General features: G+C 35.5%; 1 protein-coding gene across 6 annotated transcripts in view; it reads left to right on the forward strand.

The window, feature by feature from the left end:
- The window catches only part of SHOC2 (SHOC2 leucine rich repeat scaffold protein), a 112,990-nt gene that overhangs the window by 80,035 nt on the left and 13,365 nt on the right, over window positions 1–19,590 (forward strand). For 5 of the 6 annotated variants that reach the window (XM_033421052.2, XM_033421055.2, XM_049697067.1 and 2 more), the window contains 2 exons: window positions 1,917–2,054; window positions 16,912–17,042. In XM_033421052.2, coding sequence (XP_033276943.1) covers window positions 1,917–2,054; window positions 16,912–17,042 — 269 coding nt within the window. The remainder of the gene's footprint in view (window positions 1–1,916; window positions 2,055–16,911; window positions 17,043–19,590) is intronic. The other variant, XM_004265848.4, reaches the window with a different exon arrangement.

Consider the following 19,590-nt stretch of genomic DNA (forward strand, 5'->3'; position numbering starts at 1 on the left):
TTTACAGCTAACATAAGTCCACCTTCAAACAACACTGTACCATTCAGGGGTAGTGTGGGTACCTTATAACAGAATATTCCCAGTTCCTCCCTCCTGTCCCTTGTAACACTGCTGTCATTCATTTCATTTATCCTTAATCTATAATCACCTGCTATATTGTTGCTGTTAATACTTTGAACAAACTGTTATCTGTTAGATTAAGAATAAGAAAATAAAAGATTTTATTTTGTCTTTATTTATTACTTCTCTAAAGTTCTTCCTTTCTTTATGTAGATCTGAGCTTCTGACCTATATCATTTTCCTTCTTTCTGAAGAACTTATTTTAATATTTCTTGCAAGACAGGTCTGCTGGCAACAAATTCCCTCAATATCTGTTTGTCTGAGAAAGTCTTTATTTCTCCTTTACTTTGAAGGATAATTTCATTGGATATAGACTTTAGGTTGGTGATTTCATTTTTTCTCTCAACACTTTAAATATTTCATTCCGTTCTCTTCTTGCTTGCATGGTTACTGAAGAGAAGTCCAATGTGTTCTTATCCTTATTCCTATATAGGTAAGGTGTTTTTTTTCCCCCCCTCTATCTTCTTTCAGAAATTTCTCTTTGTCTTTGATTATCTGTATATGATTTTGAATATGATATGCCTAAGTGACAATAGGAGGGGACTTTTATCTTCACCCTGAGAACCTGGGGTGGGCCTCCTGGAGGTAAAGCACAAGGATTCCAATTTCTCCACATCCTTGCCAACATTTGTTTTGTTTGTTTGTTTTCTTTGTTTTTTTGTTTGTTTGTTTTGATTATAGCCATCTTCATGGGTATGAAGTGGTATCTCATCGTATTGATTTGCATTTTTTAATGATTAGTGATGTTGAGCATCTTTTCATGTGTTTATTGGCCATTTGCGTATCTTTGGAGAAATGTCTGTTCCAGTTCTTTGTCCACTTTTAAATTGGGTGGTTTGTTTTTTTGTTGTTGAATTATGGGAGTTCTTTATACATTCTGGATAATTAATCCCTTAGCAGATATGTGATTTGTAAATATTTCCTCCTATTCTGTGGGTTGTCTTTTCATTCTCTTGATAGTGTCCTTTGATACATGTAAGTGTTAAATTTTGATGAAATCCAATTTACTTTCTCTTTTGTTGCTTATGTTTGTAATATGTGGCTTAATAATATGCCCTACACCCATTTTTCAGTTTTATGCACTTCATTTGCTTATCTTACTTTTTCAGTATTTCCAACCTCTGCCAAAAAAAAAAAAAGGAAAATCATGAGAGAGCCAATATAACTTTTATAAATAAGTTTTTGAAGACAGAAAAACACTAAGAATAATCTGAATTGCCAAATACAGTCCTTTCAACCAGAATGAGGAGAAAAATACCTTATTTTCTATCCTTTTGGAGTACTATTAAATTGAGAAGCAGTTTTGATTTATAAATCTCAGTTTACATATTTATATAACATCAGAACATATGCTTATTTGAAAGCATACATATTTTGAGGTAAAGGTGACCCTCAAGTTAAACTCAAGATGTATCTGATATTATTGTGTTGAATTTGGTTTAAAAAATTAGTAAGCTCTTTTTGAAGTAATGGAATATACAAATGTAAATGTGGTTAAATTGGTTACTTAAGTTAAAAAAATATATAATATTGGTTGGTAATGATTTACAACCAACATTTTAACATTATCAGATGTCATTTTCCTTTTTTCTTTAGGTATAATTGACATATAACCTTATATTAGCTTCATAATTCAGTATTTGTAAAATGTCATTTTCAAATAACAGCTTCAAATTTTGTTTGACTTTTACTTTTTCAGAAAAAGTATAGTTATGATATAGAAAATGTTTTTTCTTTCATTATTTAATATATTCTTTAAAAATTCTTATTAAATTTTTATGTTGGTCAATTTACAGGTGAATTATGTAACCTCATTACGCTGGATGTAGCTCACAATCAACTTGAACACCTTCCAAAGGAGATTGGAAACTGCACACAGATAACCAACCTTGACTTGCAGCACAATGAATTGCTAGACCTCCCAGATACTATAGGTATGAGAGGAGAAGGAAGATACTGTTCATCATTTATAGCTACTTGGACATTAAAATCCATTTTGATAATAAAAAGTTAAAATTCAGTGTTGTCAAAGTGGTAAAACTTCTAAAAGACAGTATTTTAAAATCATTTTTTAATTTCCATTTCCAGGCAAAGAAAATAACTAAATTTTAGGAAATGATCTCAATTAAATTGTAAAGAAGACAGAATATTGAGTAATATGTATATGTTCTATAAATCTGCTTAAATTGCAGAATGGGTGCATTTTCTGTTTTTGCTTATTTCAGAATGTTGCATGCTCTTGTATAGGGTGCGGTCCCTTCTTTGCTAAAATAGACCACACTGAAAAATAAAATCATTGCTGTTTAGTTTTTAAAACATGGCCAGTATATTTTAAAGTTTGTTCATCTTAATATTGAGGGACTAAAAGATGTCTCAGAGTGCAAAATGTGTTTTGAAAGTGCATAGCCAAAGAACAGAAAGTTGGATTGCACTTACTCTGATGTGTTCCATATTTATATATTCTTGTTTCTTTTTCTAAATGACCCCAAATTTATACAAACAGTAGAGGGAATTTTTACATTAAAAAAAAATTAGTCTATACTAAGTTTATATAATTTTGGTAATGAATATTTACAAGGTTCTCTTACTAAATCATTTGAGGCCTGTGATAATGTTATCTTTCTCCAGAAGGATTTTTGTTTGCTTCTCTCAGGTACCTAGGGTGACCACTTTATTCCATCTGTGTTCTAAGGTTTGTGATTTTTCTGGTCCCCCAAGTGATTCAGAGACAAGCGGCAGACTAATTGGAGGGTTGTTTTAATTCCGGTTTACCCCTTGTACTAGGGTGCAGCCCTGTAGGGTCTCAGTTGATATTGATTACTAGACTCCCCACCCTTGGCAGGCTCTAGATTTTGACTTTTGGTGTAAACATGCCTTAGCCTTTCAGCTGCATCTTCTAGCTAGGAAAGCACTCTCGGGACAAAATCTTCTCCAGTGTTCTGCTTGTTTCTGGGTTCCCAGCTGGTTTCCAGCCTGGTTACTAGTCATTATCTTGTTAGCTTTCTGGTTTTTGTTTTAGAAGTGTTTTTAGTTTTCTTCAATGGGAGGGTTGCTTGAATTATCTAGTCTACCACTACTTGAAACAGAAGCAGTTGTTATGGAATTTTTTAATAAGTTACAATAGACTGTCTTTGGTTAGGTGACACCTGTTCACAGAAGAGTAATCTGAGACTTCTTCAGGATATAATAGCTAGCCATTAGAACCTATATCTTTCTGATTCTTGTCCCCTAGAGTCTAGAACAGACAGAAAAATACCAAATAAATACAAAATAAATGAAAAAAAAGTCATGGAAGACAGGACTAGAAGTTCTAGAAAGAGAATAGAGTAAGACAATGAAGAAGCTATAAAATATAATTTAATATTTCCCTGAACTTGACAAAAACCCAGATAATAAGATTGTAATTGCTTACCAAGAAGAAATAATGAAAAAACATACATTCTGGTAGAAGTTTTAAAAATTAGATTTACTTAATTAATTTTAACAAACAATATATTCATACATAATGTTATAAAACCTGTTTTTGTCTAGTTTCAGTTTCAGGGTAATCCTGGCCATATATAAGTTGGGAAGTACTCCCTTCTCTTCAATTTTTGCAACAGTTTGTATAAAATTGACATATTTCTTCCTTTAATATTTGATAAAATTAATTGGTAAAGCCAGCTGGGTCAGGATTTTTCTTTGTTGGAATGTTTTTGAAAACAATTTCAATTTCTTTGATAGACATAGGGCTATTTAGGTTATCACTTTCTTTTTGAGAAAACTTGGTCATTTGTGTCTTTCAAAGAATGTGTCCATTTCTTTTAAGTTGCCACATTTAATGGGCATAAAATTGTTCATAATATTCCATTTTTATTTCAATATCTATAGAATCTGTGGTAATGCCATTTCTCTCATTCCTGATATTGGTAATTTATATCTTCTCTCTTTTTTTTTTCCCTAATCAGTCTGGTTAGAGGTTTATCAATTTTACCAGTTTTATTGATTGTCTCAAAGTATTGATTTTTCTCTATTCTTTCCTTGGTTTTTGTTTCATTGATTTCCACTTTGACCTTTCTTCTTCCCTTTCATCTGCTTACTTTGAGTTTTATTTGTTCTTTTTCTAGTTTCTTATGGCGGAAGATTGAGATTATTGATTTGAGACCTTTCTTCTCATACAGGCATTTAGTGCTATAAATTTTGCCTTACATACTGCTTTAACAACATCCCACAACTTCTGACATCTTGTGTTTTCTTTTTTGTTTTGTTCAAAATACTTTCTAATTTACTGTGATCTGTGTGTTATTTAAAAGTTTTCTGTGATCTGTGTGTTATTTAAAAGTATGTTATTTAGTTCCCAACATCTGACAGTTTTCCAAGGGTTTTTCTGTTATTGATTTCTAGGTTAATTCCATTGTGGTCAAGAACATACTTTGTGTGACTTGAATCATTTAAATGTATTGAGACTTATTTTATGGCTCAGTGTATGGTCTATCTTGATAAGTGTTCCATGTGCAATTGAATGTGTATTCTATTTTTGTTGAGTAGAGTAATGTAGATGAGGCAATCAGTGAATTTATTCTACTACTTGCCCTTTTTGGTCTCTTTTCCTCCCAATTTTTATTAGCTTTGTTGTTAGGACATGCAACATTTATGTTATGTCTTGTTATGCCAGTCTGTATTTTTATTTTAGTCATAATGTTCATCATCAATGCTGTTGCCATAATTGCCCAAGTCATTTCTTGGTTGGCTGAAGTCAATCTTGTAGTAGTTTTCTCAGAAATGGTTCATGAACAGTAGTTCCCTAGTTCTTGTATGTTTGTAACCTTTATACTTAAAGAACAGTTTGATGGATGTAAAAATCACTGGGTTCAACTACTTTTCCTTGAGCATTTTAGGAGAACTAGGAGGTAGCTCTGTTGTCTTCTGGAATTGAATATAAAGTATGAAGCCAGTCTAATTTTTTTTCCATTATAAGTGACTTAATCTTTGTGCCTGGCCACCCAAAGTGTTCTTTATTTCTAAAGTTCAAGAACTGTATTATATCTCGCCACCCAAAGTGTTCTTTATTTCTAAAGTTCAAGAACTGTATTATATCCCAGGGCCCATTTCCCTGGGATACTCTGATCCAGTTCAACATATAGGTTTAATCTTTATTTCAGTATAGTTTTCTTAAATTACATATTGACATATTTACTTTGTGTTGTATGTTCTTACATTGAAATATGTCTAAATTTGCTTATTTTGAACAACCAACTAATTTTAATAGTAAAGGAGGAAAGAAAGAATAATGCATTTTAACATGATCACTTTTCGGTGGAATGAAACATGAAAGCACTTTAGAAAAGAAACTTATAAAATTAAAGGCTTGCTCAGTCTTAGAAAAAAGTAAAGGTTGTTTACTCTAGCAAATCAGACAGGGGAACTGAAATTAAAGATGCTTGAAGTGTTATAAAGTTATGTCCTTATCACTCTCATTGAGGGATAATGATTGTATATTTCTTAGGATATTATAGATGCATATACTTTATTGTTCCTTGAGCATATCAGCCAAGTTCTAGCCTCAGGGTCTTTGTACTTCTCAGTTTCTCTGCTTAGAACTCTTTTCTCCTAAATATACACATAATTTCCTCTACTCTTTCAACTGATCATATGGATATATAGAGTTCTATAAAGGGCATGGTCATCAATCAGCCCTGTTCTTACTCTCAAATTATCTAACAATATTTTGTTATTTAGTATTTTATGCATGTGTCTGTTTTCCTGTCTTGTTAAATAACAATCAAAGAGGGATGCAATTAAAGTACTAAAATGAATAGTCTTGGCAAACAGAGATAGCATAGGTAGTGGAGGATGGTAAAATCATCCAGTTAGTAAGACTAGGGTGCTGTGGATTCACTTCCTCTGACAAAGGGTAACTTCTCCATGTATCCTTCTTTCTCCTGGCTTTCTTAATTTTACATTTCTTTTCTCTCTTCTATCAGAAGTAATTCTTCTGTATTTCAAGTGTGTTTATTAATATGAAAACATTTGACTTCATTATTAATCTCTACCAGTTGACATATTATCTCAGAATAACACAGGTGCCTCCCTTCTAGCACATTCTACATGGTCAGATTACAAATATGTATTGTAAATCAATGAGAACTGAAACATTAACAGTAATAAAAATTTAAATATCTCATTTATTTTTATATGCTTTGATAGTTGTCAGCAAACTAATACAGCTGTTATTCCAAGTAGTAGCAAAGTGAGTAAGTATTGTTTATTGAAAGTTTTTATAATATTGTAGTCATTTATCATATACCATGTTTATTAAAATAATTATTTTGCCTTTCTCCATCCCTCTCATCCCCCATATTTTGATTGTATAGCGGAAGATTGAGATTTGGTGAGAAATCAGAACATTTGGGTCTTGGTCTGTTACAAATCTCAGCAGTCATAATTGACCTTTGAGATCCTCCCTCTCATCTACTGGAGAAGAGCAATTCACCCCAAACCGTCAGTGGCAGACTTTTAGAATATAGTTCTCCTGATACTTTTCTTCTCTTTTCTGGACTGCTTCTTGAAAAGTATAACTTAAAATGAAAAACAACAACAAAAAATAACACCTATCCTGGAGAGCTGATGCTAGTCCCACAGAAGTTGCCGTGCTCTTTTCCCTGGTCTAAAGAAACTAGCCCTAAACTCACAATTGAAAAATCAAATCTTCTATCACCTTAAAATCACTTTTCCAAAAATCACTTTAATTCTTTGCCTTTTCTTTTTCTTGTAAGTAGACCCAGATATTTTAAACCCTCTCTTTATTTAACACAAATACTCCTAGAGTAGTTACCATTCTTTGGCAGCACGCACTGCCGTTTACTTCCAGGCTGAGCAGTGCCAGGATCACTGACAACTCAGGATGTGAAGAAGAGGCAGAAGGAAATGGGGAGAGGGGCAGCTGGTTGCCGTTAAGTGAAAGAGCGCTTAAAAACATATTTAGAGTTTCTCTGATTTAACCATTAATCTGCCCTGTTGAAGAGTATAAAGTATATTCTTTTCATGTGAATATTTTCTAATTCAAGAATCAGCTATAAACTTAAGAAAATGTTAAGATTCATTATAGAAGTCGTTTTGTTTCAAGCTATGAACCTGATATCTTGAAGCCTTCTGAGGTCTCAGGTGGTTTTATGAAATCAGGGAGAGGAGGGTCTGAAGTAGGAAAAAATATTTTATTTTCTATTTCTTTTCAGAATGAGAGAAATAAGGAACAAGTCCTTGCCTTCAAGGCTGGAGCACAGAACAATTCACAGAGGTCTTTTTGTTGCAGTGGTCTCTGAAGAAATGTTACAGTAATTATGGTTATATCAACAAGCAGAGTTTTAGTGATTCAATTTTAGGTAATTACAGTGCTGCTTACATATAACAACTTGTTTGTTTTTTAATGGTGGCATTCTTCTGAGTTTTTAACTTCTAAGAATTTTTGTATAACTTTTCAGTTTATTTTCAGTTTCTCAGTTTAATGTTTCTGGAAAAAATTGTACCTTTGACATTATTTCATTGTTATAACTTGTGTGCCTTTTCTACTGATTTTTTGCTACTTTGTTAAAATAAGATAAAGACTATTTGAGGTAGAGTCTTACTCAAAAGACTAAATTAACCTAAAAATGCTGATTATATTTGCTGAAATTGAAAGCATCTAATTTTAACTCCTAGCCATTTGATGTTTCCATATTTTAAAAATCTGACAGCATAGGAAAGCAAGCTGTCAGAGCAGAACACAGAGCAACTTACAGTCAAAGTTAAGCACAACTGAATGCCAGTGATTGGCAGTGATCAGCCTACATTTATACACAGAAGCTCAGCAACGTTGATTTTATTTCTTAGTCACAATGGATCAATATTAAAGCAAGCTATGGCTTGATTTCTAGGTTGCAGTTTAGTTTGTGGTTAAAACCACTTATTGAAAGAGGTTAGAGTTGAAACCACTGCAGGGGGTGAATCACAGTAAATGCCAGACTTCTGATGTCAAGTTTTCTTCTGGCATAAGAAAGCGTTGATATTTTATCCTTACTTTTTTTCACCTCTTTTGTTTTGCTGGGAGTAACGGACTTTGACAAAATGTGGATGACTTCTTGAACATGCCATGCTCTCAAGAAAGTGACAAGTGCTTTGCAAATGTTAGTTTCTTCATCAGAATAGCATATTCTCATACGTTACAATTTTTAAAGTTCATGCCCTTCTACACCACCCTCCCCCCCCAAAAAAAAGGAGAAAAGAAAAAAAAATGTTTAGGAAAGTAGGAGGTATCATTTTTGTTTAAATAACCACTAGTTTTGGTACTAGATAATTTCATGTGGCATTTTCACTACTTCGTTTTCATCTTATAATTTTTATTTATTTTTTAATTAAAATTTTTGTTTGTTTGTTTTTTTGGCTGTGCCGCACGGCATGAGGGATCTTAGTTCCCTGACCAGGGATCAAACCTGTGCCCCCTGCAGTGGAAGCACCAAGTCCTAACCACTGGACCACCAGGGAATTCCCCATTTTGTAATTTTTAACTTCTAGAAACCTATTCTGACTTTAAAACTGAGAAGCTTATTTTGCTTTTGGAAGAGAAATTTCAGGAATGTGGTTCTATTTACTGGGTTTGTGAGTTGATAAGCATTTAGAATTTGGTTACCATACTAATCTTTGTTACCAGAGAAAGTTTTTGGGTTTCATTGAGAATAAAAATTGGTTAAAATATTGTATTCACCTACTTTTCTACTGTAAACAATTATTGAGGCATGTCAGTTGGTGGAGCAAAATTATGGGGACTTTCTGCTATTAATAAGCCCTTTCCTCTTCTGGCAGATTTCATAGACCCTTTGGTAAATGCTTCTGCCATTTTATTACAATGGAACAACTTTCTTTCATAGGGAAAGCAGTGGTATGAAGGAGAGAAAGGGATGAGCTTCTTTACTTCCAGTTCTTTTTTAAGATTGAGCCTCTTTTATCTTCAACTTTGTATAGCAAATTAAAATTTTATCAGAAGATTTTGACATTCTTTGTAGTCAGACATTATCACTGCTTGCAAGAAAATTTCCACCTTTACCAGCCTTGTAGCTATAGTGGCCGTGGGCACGGGATAGACAAGGGATAAAATATTGATACCTTCCCTCCCTCCCCATTTTGAAAGGATATGAGTAAATGGCCGCTGTCCTTCAATTTTGGTGGGAATGAAATCGATATAGCCTCGTGGCACTGTCTTATCAAGATTTAAAATATCTATATCGGGGCTCCCCTGGTGGCGCAGTGGTTGAGAGTCCACCTGCCGATGCAGGGGACGCGGGTTCGTGCCCTGGTCTGGGAGAATACCACATGCCGCGGAGCGGCTGGGCCCGTGAGCCATGGCCACCAAGCCTGCGCATCCGGAGCCTGTGCTCCGCAACGGGAGAGGCCACAACAGTGAGAGGCCCGCGTACCGCAAAAAAAAAAAAAAAAAATCTATATCTTTTGATACATCAGAAATATTTTCACATGTACGCACAGATATGTATTAGAATGTTCATTATAGAATTCCTTTTTAAAAATTAGAAACAAATGCTGTCAATTGGGGAATGTTTAGATAATGGTGCACATCGTAGAATACAATGGTTAAATAAAATTAAGTGTATCTGAATTTACTCACCAGAAAATATTTCTGTGACCTGTTATATAGGGGGAAAAGTACGTAAAATGATCCCATTTATGTAAAAATAAACACGGAAACATTAAAAAAAAATCCTGTATTTGTATATGTGTAAGTAAATGCTTACAGAAAGGTCTCAATAGGTACATATTAGACTACAAACCATGGTTCTCTGGGGAAGAGAGTAAGTTGCACGTATATATTTTGTAATTAAAAAATGATTTGGTGGGATGGGAGGAGTGCAAAGAGTTGGAAATGATTAGTTCGTTCTCCGATATCTAAAAATGGGCTGCGTAGACATTTGGTGTCTCAGAAAAAATTATTGCAGATATTTGTAAAAGAACTAATTTGTACTCAGACCAGACAAATCTGATATGTATTTTAAAACCATGTCCAGTTAACATCTGTGTTTCATAGACAGGCTATTTTATAAGATGAGAATGGGTCAAAGAAAAAATCTTTTTATGAACCTTTCATATAATTTTAAGTTTTTGCATCTTGTTCCTAATGGAAAGGAGGACAAAGTGAAATATTTTAGCTTCTATAATTATTAAGAAAGTATGAATGAGTGCCTGCTGTGTGCTTAGCACTGAATTCTGTGTGGAGACAGAAGTACATAGCAACCTCCCTTACTTAAAGGATTTTCAGTCTTTTGGGGGAGGTAACTAATCCATGAAACAACTAACAACATAAGACCAAATATAAGTAAATGCCAACGTATGATGAAAACAATGTGTGGCCATGAGTCCAGTTTATAGGGAAATCAATAAGGTCTTCATAGAATGGCCAGAGAAAGCTTCATGAACAAATATGCTGGACTCAGTATGGAATAGAAATGCATTCCATGAGCACAACAAGGACAGTCAAACAGCGTGGAGGCAAGAATGAACATATCATGCTTCTGTGTTAGGAGGAAACAAGCTCACTGGAGCAGAGTCGATGAAATTCACAAAAAATGATTACTTGATAAGGAGCCAGCTGACTTTGATTCTAGCTCTGCCATTAATTCACTTTGCATATCTTATGCTAAAGTCTGTGCTGAGTACTCTCAGTTGGCTCTTACTGCTACTTCTTGGGTATCTTTCTTATCTCCTGTCTTTTTTATCAGAATGGCTATCTAAAACTTCAAACTACCGTGCTCTGTTTTTCCACAACTTAGCTCATATCCTCACTGTATGGAGAAAACGAGCCTCACAATGTAAAATGTCCAAACATCTTGGTCTACATTAGTATAAAACTTCTCCAAAATGTAAAATATTCATTGAATAAAAGGCTGGTATAAAGATATCACAGTTTTTAAAAGTAAAATGACTTTAGAATTATAGACTTTTTCTTTATCAAAAGGGTGTTTTAAAATTACAAAATTATAGAAAATTAGGGAAATTAGACAAGTTGACAGAAAAAAATTTAATCTTCCATAATTCTATCATGCAGAGATAACTGTTAGGGTTTTTTTGGTTGGTTTTTTTTTTTTTTGTGGTATGTGGGCCTCTCATTGCTGTGGCCTCTCCCGTTGTGGAGCACAGGCTCCGGACGCGCAGGCTCAGCGGCTATGGCTCACGGGCGTAGCCGCTCTGCGGCATGTGGGATCTTCCCGGACCGGGGCACGAACCCGTGTCCCCTGCATCGGCAGGCAGACTCTCAACCACTGCACCACCAGGGAAGCCCTAACTGTTAGTTTTGATGTGTTTTTCCCCACTGTTTTTGCATGCATGTGTTTTTTACAATGTTGAGGTAATAAAAAGCACGTGATTTTGTTATCTGGCTTTTTTCATTTAATATCGTAACTTAGTCTTTCACATCTTAAAGATTTTTGTAACATAATTTTAATAGGTACAGACTGTAATAGAATATAGAAATACCATAGAATAAAATCATGTTTTGAAGATCTGTTAGGTATCAGTCATTGTGCTAAGTATCTTACACACATTGTATTTAATCCTTAGAGTGACCCTGTCGGATAGGTGGCATTATCCCCACTTTATGAGTGAGGAGATAGACTGTTGTTAAATAAGTTGCCCAGGGTCACATAGATAATATAATATCCTTTGTTTTTTCTATTACACTGTGGTGCCTTCAATTTAAATAATTATTCATCTATTCTTGAACATATAGGTTGTCCCCATTTTTTGCTATTAGAAATATGACTATAATTAACATACTTCATCATAAAGCAGATTATTTTTTGCCATCCCAACTTCTAAGTAACATTTGTATCAAATTCAATGTCACAGTGCAGTGACAACAATAGTAAATATTATTCTTGCCCTTATTTCTGATCTCTAAATTCTCTGGAGCTTTGAAAAGTGACCCAGCCCTCTGCTTGTTTGTTTTTTCTCCCCTTCCAAAATTGACACATCTCACTGGAGTGTCATCAGAAAGATACTAGTGAAGCATCCTTAGTTAATTTAGAAAACAATTTAAAGGCAAATTTAACTTGTCTTTGCTAAGTGGTAGTTTTTTTTTTTTTTTTTAAACCCACATTTGTTTATTTATTTATTTTTCTGGCTGTGTTGGGTCTTCGTTTCTGTGCGAGGGCTGTCTCTAGTTGTGGCAAGCGGGGGCCACTCTTCGTCGCGGTGCGCAGGCCTCTCACTATCGCGGCCTCTCTTGTTGCGGAGCACAGGCTCCAGACGCGCAGGCTCAGTAGTTGTGGCTCACGGGCACATTTGCTCCGCGGCATGTGGGATCTTCCCAGACCAGGGCTCGAACCCGTGTCCCCTGCAGTAGCAGGCAGATTCTCAACCACTGCGCCACCAAGGAAGCCCTAAGTGGTAGTTTTTATTGTTGCTTTTTAATTCAGTTTTCTGCCTGTTGGAATCTTAATTAATCATAAATAGCAAACTCTTGGCCTAGTTTCCAAGCACTGTTATAAGAAAGTAATATAAATGAGCATAGCATACCTCTGTAATAGTTCTAATTGCAGGAATTGAAATGGTTGCTAAGGTTTTTTTCACATTATAGTTGGCTAGACTTATGGTATAGAATTATCATAGTATTTTTTTAAAATATTTATTTGGCTGCACCGGGTCTTCGTTGAGGCATGTGGGATCTTTAGTTGTGGCATGTGGGATCTTTAGTTGTGGCATGCAGGATCTAGTTCCCTGGCCAGGGATCGAACATGGACCCCCTGCACTGGGAGCACAGAGTCTTAACCACTGGACCACCAGGGAAGTCCCCAGAGTATTTTTTTTTTTTTTTTTCTGTACGTGGGCCTCTCACTGTTGTGGCCTCTCCCGTTGTGGGGCACAGGCTCCGGACGCGCAGGCTCAGCGGCCATGGCTCACGGGCCCAGCTGCTCCACTGCATGTGGGATCTTCCCGGACCGGGGCACGAACCCGCGTCCCCTGCATCGGCAGGCAGACTCTCAACCACTGCGCCACCAGGGAAGCCCTCCCCAGAGTATTTTTGATAGCAATACTAACTCTTGAAAATGTAAAGGGTAAAAATTAGCTCCATTTAGTCATTTCTTAGAACCTTGATCACTGTTTTCTTCAGCAAAAGGGAAGGATGCAAATGAGTATAACAGGATAAGGAATATGAGGCATGGTGACTACCCTCCTAGGTTTTAAGGCTTAACTTATTCTATAGGCTAATATATATTTTCTGTAAATATTGAAGTAATGTTAGACATATCTAAGAAAGAAAATTATTCGTACAACAACTTTTTGAAAAGTGGTCAAAGCAAAAAGAAAGAAATGGACAAACATCAGAAAGTGGCTGAAAGTTGAAAGGCATAAAAATATTTATCTCCAAAAAGTTAAGTGTGACACAGGCATCCACTTCTATACAGGCATACCTTGGAGACATTACAGATTCCATCTCAGACCAGCACAACAAAGTGAATATCACAATAAAGCATCACACAAATTTTTTGTTTCCCAGTGTATATAAAAGTAATGTTCATACAGTACTGTAGTCTATTAAGTGTGCAATAGCATTATGTCTAAAAAATGTACAAATCTTAATTTAAAATAGTTTATTGATAAAAAGTACTAACCATAATCTGAGCCTTAAGGGTCTTGCCTTGGTCCTCATGGCTGCTGACTGATCAGGGTGGTGGCTGCTGAAACTTGGGTGGATGTGGCAGTTTCTTAAATCAAACCACATAAAGTTTGCTGCATTGACTGACTTTTCCTTTCATGCAGCATGTAATGGTATGTAATACCATTTTACCCACAATAGAGCTTCTTTCAAAATTGGAGTCAGTTCTCTCAAACCCCTGCCGCTGCTTTATCAATGAAAGCTTATGTAATATTCTAAATACTTTGTTGTCATTTCAACAGTCTTCACAGCATCTTTACCAGTAGAGTAGGTTCCACCTCCAGAAACCACTTTCTTTGTTCATCTATAAGAAGCAGTGCCTCATCTGTTAAAAGTCTTATCATAAGACTGCAGCAATTCAGTCACATCTTCAGGCTCCACTTCTAATTCTAGAAGTCTAGAGTCAGCCTGTCTGAAGCTTTGAAGCTAAGCATTGACTTCTCCTCTATAGCTGTGAAAGTTCTAAATGGCATCTTCAGTATAAGGCTGTTTTGTCTACATTGAAAACCTTGTTTAGTGTAGCCGCCTTCATTAATTATCTTAGCTGCATCTTCTGGATGACTTGCTACAGCTTCTACATTAGCACTTGCTGGTTCACCTTGTACTTTTTTGTTTGTTTTTTTTTTGCGGTATGTGGGTCTGTCACTGTTGTGGCCTTTTCCGTTGCGGAGCACAGGCTCCGGATGCGCAGGCTTAGCGGCAATGGCTCATGGGCCCAGCCGCTCTGTGGCACGTGGGATCTTCCCGGACCGGGGCACGAACCTGCGTCCCCTGCATTGGCAGGCGGACCCTCAACCACTGCGCCACCAGGGAAGCCCACCATGTACTTTTTTTTTTTTTTTGCGGTATGTGGGCCTCTCACTGTTGTGGCCTCTCCCGTTGCGGAGCACAGGCTCCGGACGTGCAGGCCCAGCGGCCATGGCTCACGGGCCCAGCCGCTCCGCGGCATGCGGGATCTTCCCGGACCGGGACACGAACCCGCGTCCCCTGCATCGGCAGGCGGACTCCCAACCACTGTGCCACCGGGGAAGCCCCCCACCATGTACTTTTATGTATGGAGAGCCATCTCTTTTCTTAAACCTCATGAACCAACCTCAGTTAGCTTCTAACTTTTCTTCTGCAGCTTTATCACCTCTCTCAGCCTTCATAGAATTGAACAGAGTTAGGGCCTTGCTCTGAATTAGGCTTTGGCTTAAGGGAATGTAGTGGCTGGTTTGATCTTCTATCTGGACCACTAAAACATTCTTTACTTCAGCAATAAGGCTGTTTTCCTTTTCTATCATTCACGTGTTCACTACAGTAGCTCTTTTAATCTCCTTCAAGAACTTTTCCTTTGCATTCGCAACTTGGCTGACTGGCGCAAGAGGCCTAGCTTTCAACCTAGCTGTCCACATGCCTTTCTCACTAAGCTTAATCATTTCTAGCTTTTTATTTAAAGTGAAAGACATGCGACTCTAACTTTCACTTGGTTAGAGGTCACTGTAGGGTTATTATTGGCCTAATTTCAATATTGTTGTATCTTAGGGGAGAGGGAGAGAGACAGGGAAGCAGCTGGTAAGTGGAGCAGACAGAATACACACAGCATTTATCAATTTAAGTTCACCGTCTTAAATGGGTGCAGTTTGTGGCAACCCAAAACAATTATACTAGTAACATCAAAGACCACTGGTCAGGCTTCCCTGGTGGCGCAGTGGTTGAAAGTCCGCCTGCCGATGCAGGGGACACGGGTTCGTGCCCCGGTCCAGGAGGATCCCACATGCCACGGAGCGGCTGGGCCCGTGAGCCATGGCCGCTGGGCTTGCGCATCCGGAGCCTGTGCTCCGCAATAGGAGAGGCCACAGCAGTGAGAGGCCTGCGTACCGCAAAAACAAAAACAAAAACAAAGATCACTGGTCATAGATCACCATAACAAGTATAATAATAATGGAAAAGTTTGAAATATAGCAAGAATTACTAAAATGGGACACAGAGACATTAAGTGAGCAAATGATGTTGGAGAATGGCACCAATAGACTTGTTCAATGCACGGTTGCCACAGACCTTCAATACATAAAGTTGCAGTATCTGTGAAGCACAATAAAGCAAAGTACAGTAAAATGAAGTATGCCTATAATTTCTAATACTGGTAATACTGTTTAATTTAAAACTAGAGGCTACATTTAACATTTTAACCTAGCCCAACTAAAAATGTTATAGCAACAATTGCAATGTGGAGTCAGAAAATAAATTAACCAGTCATGGCAAAGAAATACATTGAACTAAATTCTCATTACTGTTATCTTTTTTGCTATCAAAATGAACTTATTTTCTGATGTATATTTGGGAAATTAAATTTGATTTAAACCTTCTATTATAGCAGATATCATCATATTCATCCATGTAGCTTACATGTAGCTTGCCATGGGTCTTAGCAATAAAAGTAGAAAATGTCTATTTTTATGCTTTGCTTATTTTAGTTATTCAATAGTGGCTAATATGCTCAAGCTGGATATGTTTAGATAATAAGAGAGACTATAACTTTCACTTTTGTTTGTAAAAAATTACTTTGAGAAATTTTTTTACCATCAGGTCAACTTTTTAGAGAAATTTTGGAATGTTTATATTTAAATTCATGGAAAATATTGAACCTTTCTGATCTCACAAAATAGTTGTGCATCTTATATTTTAAATAATACCATTTTAGAAATTTGAAAATTTTTTCTTCAAAATTACATGTACATTTTTATATATAGCCACTTGTTCTATATTGGATCATCATCACATAGATACAAATGGGATTAACTATTATAAATTTAAAATATTTACTACTTTGATGTTATTCAATTAGGCCTTATCTAAAGGTTATTTTTTTATTAAAGTATGACAATACTTTCCAATAATTGATTTTAAAAATTGACTTATAGCTGTGTATTTCATTATTTCTCTAAGAGGGCACGAAAGTGGTTTCAGTTTCATCCTAATTGATAGAGTGTAGTGTGCAGTTTCTTGGTACAAAAAGTTAAGGATCTTGCTGAAATAGTGCTTCAAAGTAATTCATAAATACTGCTTGATAGCCTGGGACAGTGACAGGCTCATCGGATTAAAAGAAATTCCCTTTTTTTGTGTGTTCACAGGAAACCTGTCCAGTTTAAGTCGTCTTGGTCTGAGATATAACAGACTGTCAGCAATACCCAGATCATTGGCAAAATGCAGTGCACTTGAAGAATTAAATTTAGAGAACAATAACATTTCTACTTTACCAGAGGTAAGAAGTGGATTACGGTAAACTCTTGAAACAAGCCTGTAAGATAATGAAGGGAAAACTAGTCAGTCTTTACAGCTGGGTAAATAATATGATGATTGAAATTGCTTAAATAATGGGTATGCTATGGACATATAGCCCACCACTAAGATAAAAATTCCGAAAAAGAAAGAGTAGATATGATTATAGGAACAGAAAGGAAGGTGGAAAATCAGTGTTCTACTTTCCGCTTTAGTACCATGTAAATCTTTCTCATGTCATTTGGGACTTGACAATAAAAGCCATTGAGGAGAGGTTGTATAGCTGGTTTTAAAACTCAGCTACCCCACCCAGTTCAGTAATAAAAGAAAAAAGATATTGTAGAAAGATGATAAAAGAATGACTATATAGAATACACTACTTATTATCCAGATTAATATGAGCTGCAACATGCCTGTGACCCAAATTATTGCCCTGCTTATACAATAACATTAAAGCCTGTTTAGCAATACCAGTCACCAGAATCTGCTATTTTTTTAACACATTATTTTAAATTTGGGTTTTGTTGGTTCTGTTAGAAAAATATTTTCACTTTTGCGTAGAGATTAATTGGGCAAGATGCAATATTCTTTTTTAAATTGTTTTTCTCAACTTTATTATTTTTTACTCTTGCCATTTCTTCTTTTGCTACCTGCTGTTTTAGCATACCCAACAACTAGTAAGTTTGCTTGTAGTTATTCAAGCATAATATCTTACTGTAGTATTCTAACAAGCAAAAGAATGGAATTGTGGAGTTATTGATTGAACTTTGCAAAGTCTTTTTTCTCTAATAATTAAAACTATATAAGTAGGCCTATTATGTTTAGATTATTACTAATTTTCCCATGTGTGTGTGTGTGTGTGTGTGTGTATTTGAATTAAGAATAAAGGTGCTTTGGATGAATGTTTTTCAGATATATGCTTTGATTTATAATGAACAATTTGAGTAGGTGAGGCTCTAGGTTTGTAGCAATTATTTTATCAAATAAATTTATTTAATTAATTTGTTTCTTAGGCATACAGAAATAAAGTAGCACCTATTAATTCGGTTCCTATTAATCTAGATGCTTGCGTTTTCAGAAAAAACTTGGTCAGAGTACAAAAATGAGTTTCCCAGGATTGTAGTTTCTAGTCTGGACCAGTTCACTAAAACTACTATGACAGTATATCACCTGTGTCAAAAGAGTACTATTGTTAGTAGTAGTTTAAGTGGGATAAGGATTAGAATCCACAGATTGTAGATATCGCCCTGACAGCTAGACTGTTTGGATTTTTTAATTTCTGTGATGTTGGTAATTTACAGTGATCAGAATGGGTGAGGTTCTACTGTTTAATGTCATCCTCTTTTTAACAGTAATTCATATCCATAATAAGGGAAATAATTAGCATATTAATTAGACCTTGTTGGGATTTTTTTAGGATGTGATTTGTGAGCTTAAGTAAGACTGACTGCTTTTACAATGTCAATATGCCTAAATATAAAGACTGGGTGTATATCAAGTTTCATCAAGTGAGAAATTTTAATATTTATTTATATATCCAGTCTTATTGTTACTGAAGGGAAACATAGTTATTGGAAACCTCTTAGGATAAAGACACGTGCTAAGTATATAATATTTTGTTACTGAAATAAGTTAGGATTTATTTTTGATAAGAGAATTATAAAGAAGACAGCTCTCTTCAGTCTGGCTGTGGAAGAAAGGGTGTATGTGTATTTAAACAGGCCTGTTTTCAGATAGAGAAGCTATGGGGGAAATCCTTGATTGGCCTTGTTCAAATATTGGAAAACATTGTTTTATTTAAAAGTAGTCTATGTGCTTTGGAAGTAGTGTATTCTTAATGCAAATGTGTAATTATCTGCGTTTATAATCACAATAAGAAAAATAATAAAATCCATTAAACAGCACTTAGACGTTCAAGCTGGCAAGAAAAATCAGGAAAGTGGTTTTCACTGGGGGCGCATTATATTGCTGAAATCAGAGCTGGCAAAATGACTACTTTTCCATTTGAAGACTGTCTGAAAATGGACTAGTTTTAATGTAGACATAAACACAAAAGGAGAAAGAACTTAATGAATTTAAGCACATATACTCAAGGCATAAGGCTAGGAGCTCTACATGTATTATTCCATTTACATCTTCACTATAATCCTACTAGTTATTGGGGTAGTCTCATCAAATAGGGAAATAAGACTTAAGAAAAGTCATGTTTTTGGCCAAATTTGTCACGCTTAAATATTTTTTCTGGAAATATGGTGAGAGATATATTATCTAATTAATTCACCAAAGATCACAAGGCTGGTAAGTAGAAGATGTGAGATGGGAACCCAGATGTGCCTGACTCTAAAGCAATGATAAGCAACCTCAAAGCTTCATAGCATGACCTAAGAATGGAAAGGTTGGAGAGCTGCATTCTTGTTGCCCCTTTTCAAATATCCTCAGGTGTTAACATTTTTTCATAAAAGAATATCAATTCAATAAAGTAAGTCAGCTCTAAGAATAATAAAAATAACATTTTTGCCATGAGACTCAAT

This window comes from Orcinus orca, chromosome 14 (assembly GCF_937001465.1).
Source record: "Orcinus orca chromosome 14, mOrcOrc1.1, whole genome shotgun sequence".
NCBI lineage: Eukaryota > Metazoa > Chordata > Mammalia > Artiodactyla > Delphinidae > Orcinus > Orcinus orca.